This window comes from Asterias rubens, chromosome 1 (assembly GCF_902459465.1).
Source record: "Asterias rubens chromosome 1, eAstRub1.3, whole genome shotgun sequence".
In the NCBI taxonomy this organism is placed as follows: Eukaryota; Metazoa; Echinodermata; class Asteroidea; order Forcipulatida; family Asteriidae; genus Asterias; species Asterias rubens.
The window spans coordinates 13430238-13434007 of NC_047062.1; the positions used below are offsets into that span (position 1 = coordinate 13430238).

Below are 3770 nucleotides of genomic sequence, written 5' to 3' on the forward strand. Positions count from 1 at the left end.
GAAAACTGACAATAAATTTTAAATCATTCTGGGGTTGAACAAACAAAAATTACTAGAGGGGGTCTTCAACCTGCGACCTGCAGATTAAAGGCAGTGGACACTATTGGTAATTACTCAAAATAATTATTAGCATAAAACCTTTCTTAATTACGAGTAATGGGGAGAGGTTGATAGTATAAAACGTGAGAAACAGCTCCCTCTAAAGTGAAGTAGTTTTCGAGAAAGAAGTAATTTTCCACGAATTTGATTTCGAGACCTCAGATTTAGAATTTGAGATCTCGAAATCAAGCATCTAAACGCACACAACTTCGTGTGACAATGGTGCGACAAGGGTGTTTTTTCTTTCATTAATATCTCGCAACTTCGACGACCGATTAAGCTCAAATCTGTTATTTTAAGCATAATGTTTAGATACACCAACTGTGTAGACTAGCTTTTACCATTACCAATAGTGTCCAGTGTCTTTAACATGCCGGCTCCCTCTGCTGCCGGTACCATAAACTTGGGTTTGATCCCTGTCTACATGTGTGGCAGTTACAAGTTACTTCTGACTGGCACCAATTAATAGCAGATTACAAATAAATATATATACAAAAATCATAAAACTCATCTGTTATTCAAAGTTTGACAATGGCATCTGTTTGTGGGCAAGACTCGTCCTGACAGCCCATCTTAGTGCCTGTCTTTTCTTGTCAGTTGGGACGACGTAATTATTAGCAGAGAAAACCTTTGGAGTGCGTCTTGGGTATGTGACTGTGTCCTTGTACATCATTTGCTCCTGAAAGAAAATAGTACGGATAAAGATATTTATGCAAAAGAAAGGGGCAAATTTTATTAGAAATGGTGTGGCCTTCAATCAGGGATGAGATCCTGAAAAAATGAGAGGTGAATGGGAGGTGAACACATGTAAAGTGTTATTTCCCTTATTTTTTTTCATTTGCAGTCCAGACGAGTCAAACAAATTTTGGGTCGCCTACAAGTTTTTTCACTAGCCCATATGTAATAATGCATTATTCCCTATTTTCTACCCTTGATAGTACTTTTTTCATCAGCAACCATTTTGGGGTTCATGAGTTGAGTAACCGGTTTCATTAAAATGTTTGTAATTTAACAATCGATCAGCGATGCTCATTGGGAAAAAATATGTGGCGATAGTGATCTTTTCATGAGTAGCAAGGTTATAATATATCAAAGGATATAACCGAAACGAGGTTGAGATTTACAGCATATTTTCCAACCCCCAAAAATTGAGTTATTTTTCCCGTTCGCTTACATATAAATGCAAGACGTGTGCATACGTGCTTTAACGTTTGTATTAAATATCTACTGAAATAACCGATGGCATGTTATCAGATCGTGGCCACATTAAACATTTGCAAGACTTGACTTGTAAAACAAGACTTGTAAAACCATTTTAAGAAGTTTAAAAAAATCTCTTTGGGAAATTATCACCGTACCACCTCATTATTTGTGGCAAGGAATTTTTGTTTGAGTCGCCCTGCGGACTAGTAAAGAAAAGAGAAATGAGTCGCCTGTTTTACATGTTTACACCTCATTCAATTTTTACAAGTCAAGAAAGATCTTGTTGAAAACTGTTCAATGACTGGTAAGTATGGAACCAAGTTCGTCTTAGGCAAACTCGGGTCTGCTTTTTATGAGTTACACATGTAACTCAGTAAAGATATGTGATGCACATCTAACACTACACACATGGCTTTAGCAAACATTAACACTAGGTACAAAATTTGATCGTTGGAAAAAAGTAGGAATATTTTTTTTAGTACAAAGGCTGACCAACACGTACACATGGTTTAGAATACTTTTCAGGCTATTTTATCACAATTTTTCCTATTGTTCAAAGTGAAAAAAAAAAGTTGTTAATCAGATTAAAGTGGGAAGAATATCATGCCTGTAACACATGGGGAGAGCAGTCACCTACAGGTCAAGGAGTTTAAGACTTACCCGGATATTCCATCTCAGATCATTTCTGTTCTTCTCTCCCGGTGCTCGATGACTGTTCCATTCTGCTCTGTACATCTGATGCCTGAATCACAAATAAGAACAGCTGTAATCAAATAGACTGTACGTGTACAAGTCTTGCCAGTTTTTGGTTTATTCTAGCATTAAACCAAAGTGATCCCACAAACCTCCGAATATGCATGAGACCTGGGTACAATTTCATAGAGCTGCCTCAGAAAATGTATTTGGGTATTTTGCTTAAGCAGATGAAAATTGGCCCTGCACAGTAGTTTTGTTTCGTTTAGCAAATATAATATACTCTATTGCAAACTGGATAAAGTTAGAATCAAAACACACCATGCAAAGAGTGAGAGTGAAGTCATGCATACCTTGAGACTGGATCAGTTTTCTTATCATGTTTAGTTCTTGGCTGTGCAGAATCTGGTCGGATAACTGAAAACATAAAAGTACATTGAAAGCAAACCTTGGTGGGTTTATTTATTACGTTTTATTTAGTTAATTTTTTTCTGAAGGGTGGGGGTATTTGTTGACAATTTTTGTGGAAAGACAGCCTTGAAGTTTGTAAATACTCAGTGCCTCGAGTACCTTGTTTGGTAGACACGTGCGCTATATAAGACTTTGATATTATTAAGAGGTGCTGGTAGCCTCCATGCCACTTACTGGCTTGATTTTTTTTTTGATTGAATCTTTTAATTCCTGTGTGTGTTTTGTCAGTGTAAAGTGTATTCAAATAAATCAACCTCAAGTTCACACAGGGAGGACATTGTGTAGGATACTATGGACGCAGAAAAAATCAGGAAGGTCATCCAATCAAGGTTTTAGCCAGGATTTGGTGAAAGGCTGTCAAAATTTGCTGCAAATTTAAAAACTGGGTGTCCAAACATGTTGACCTGATCATATGTACACATGATAGATAAAAGATTGCATCAAAATTTAAAAGAGGATGTCAATAAGAAACCCAGACACCCCTCTGGCTTACACTGCATCCAAGTCGCATCTCTCATTGTGACAGAGATTGCATACTTACATGATCTTGGGAGATGTGGTTTAAACACTGTGTCTTCATCCCCAGCTGGCCGGTGCGAATACTGAACACACAAAGTACAAAATAAACATCTTGTATAAAAAGACACTGGACACTCCTGGTAATTGTCAAAGACTAGTCTTCACAGTTGTTGTATCTCAACATATGCATAAAATAACAAACCTGTGAAAACTTGAGCTCAATCGGTTGTCGAAGTAGCGAGATATTAATGAAATAAAAAACACAGCAGTCAATAGTTGTTTTAAAACTAAATGCTAATGTAGACTAAGATGGGTTGAAAAACACTAAAGAATTTTTTTTTAAATCATCACAATTGCAAATAAACGTCGTTCAGCAAATGATCAGAATGCATAAACAATGGCAAATCACCTGGTATTTGGTAAGTCTGCTGCCACCTTGTGTTCCAAAAGTGAAGAGTAGGATTTGGTTAATCATGATAAGATCATGGCAATATTTCTAATAGAAAAGCGTCTCAGCATAACTGATACCACGTAAGCTCTGAGATTATAACCAGAATGTTAAAGTGGAATGTCAGACTTATTTACCAGATCTCTGGATAGTTGTGGGCGTCTATGGCTGTAGACGAGACCCATAAGGCTCGATGCATCGTCTGATTCAGTCAGGGTCGTTTCTTCATCAACATCTTCAGGATACACCTCCTCTTGTCTCAAGGCCAAGCGAGATAAACGATCACTTACATCTTGTCCCTCTCCTGAGTTCATGAAATTTAAACAGACTTTTGTAC

General features: G+C 37.2%; 1 protein-coding gene across 3 annotated transcripts in view; it reads right to left on the minus strand.

Moving 5' to 3' along the window:
* Positions 1–413: 413 nt before the first annotated feature.
* Positions 414–3770, minus strand: part of LOC117297433 (hydrolethalus syndrome protein 1 homolog) — a 10313-nt gene continuing 6956 nt past the window's right edge. For all 3 annotated transcript variants that reach the window (XM_033780487.1, XM_033780472.1, XM_033780479.1), the window contains exons 7-11: positions 3571–3737; positions 3008–3068; positions 2349–2412; positions 1963–2044; positions 414–778 (exon numbers count right to left, since the gene is read on the minus strand). In XM_033780487.1, coding sequence (XP_033636378.1) covers positions 614–778; positions 1963–2044; positions 2349–2412; positions 3008–3068; positions 3571–3737 — 539 coding nt within the window. In that variant the 3' untranslated portion in view covers positions 414–613. The remainder of the gene's footprint in view (positions 779–1962; positions 2045–2348; positions 2413–3007; positions 3069–3570; positions 3738–3770) is intronic.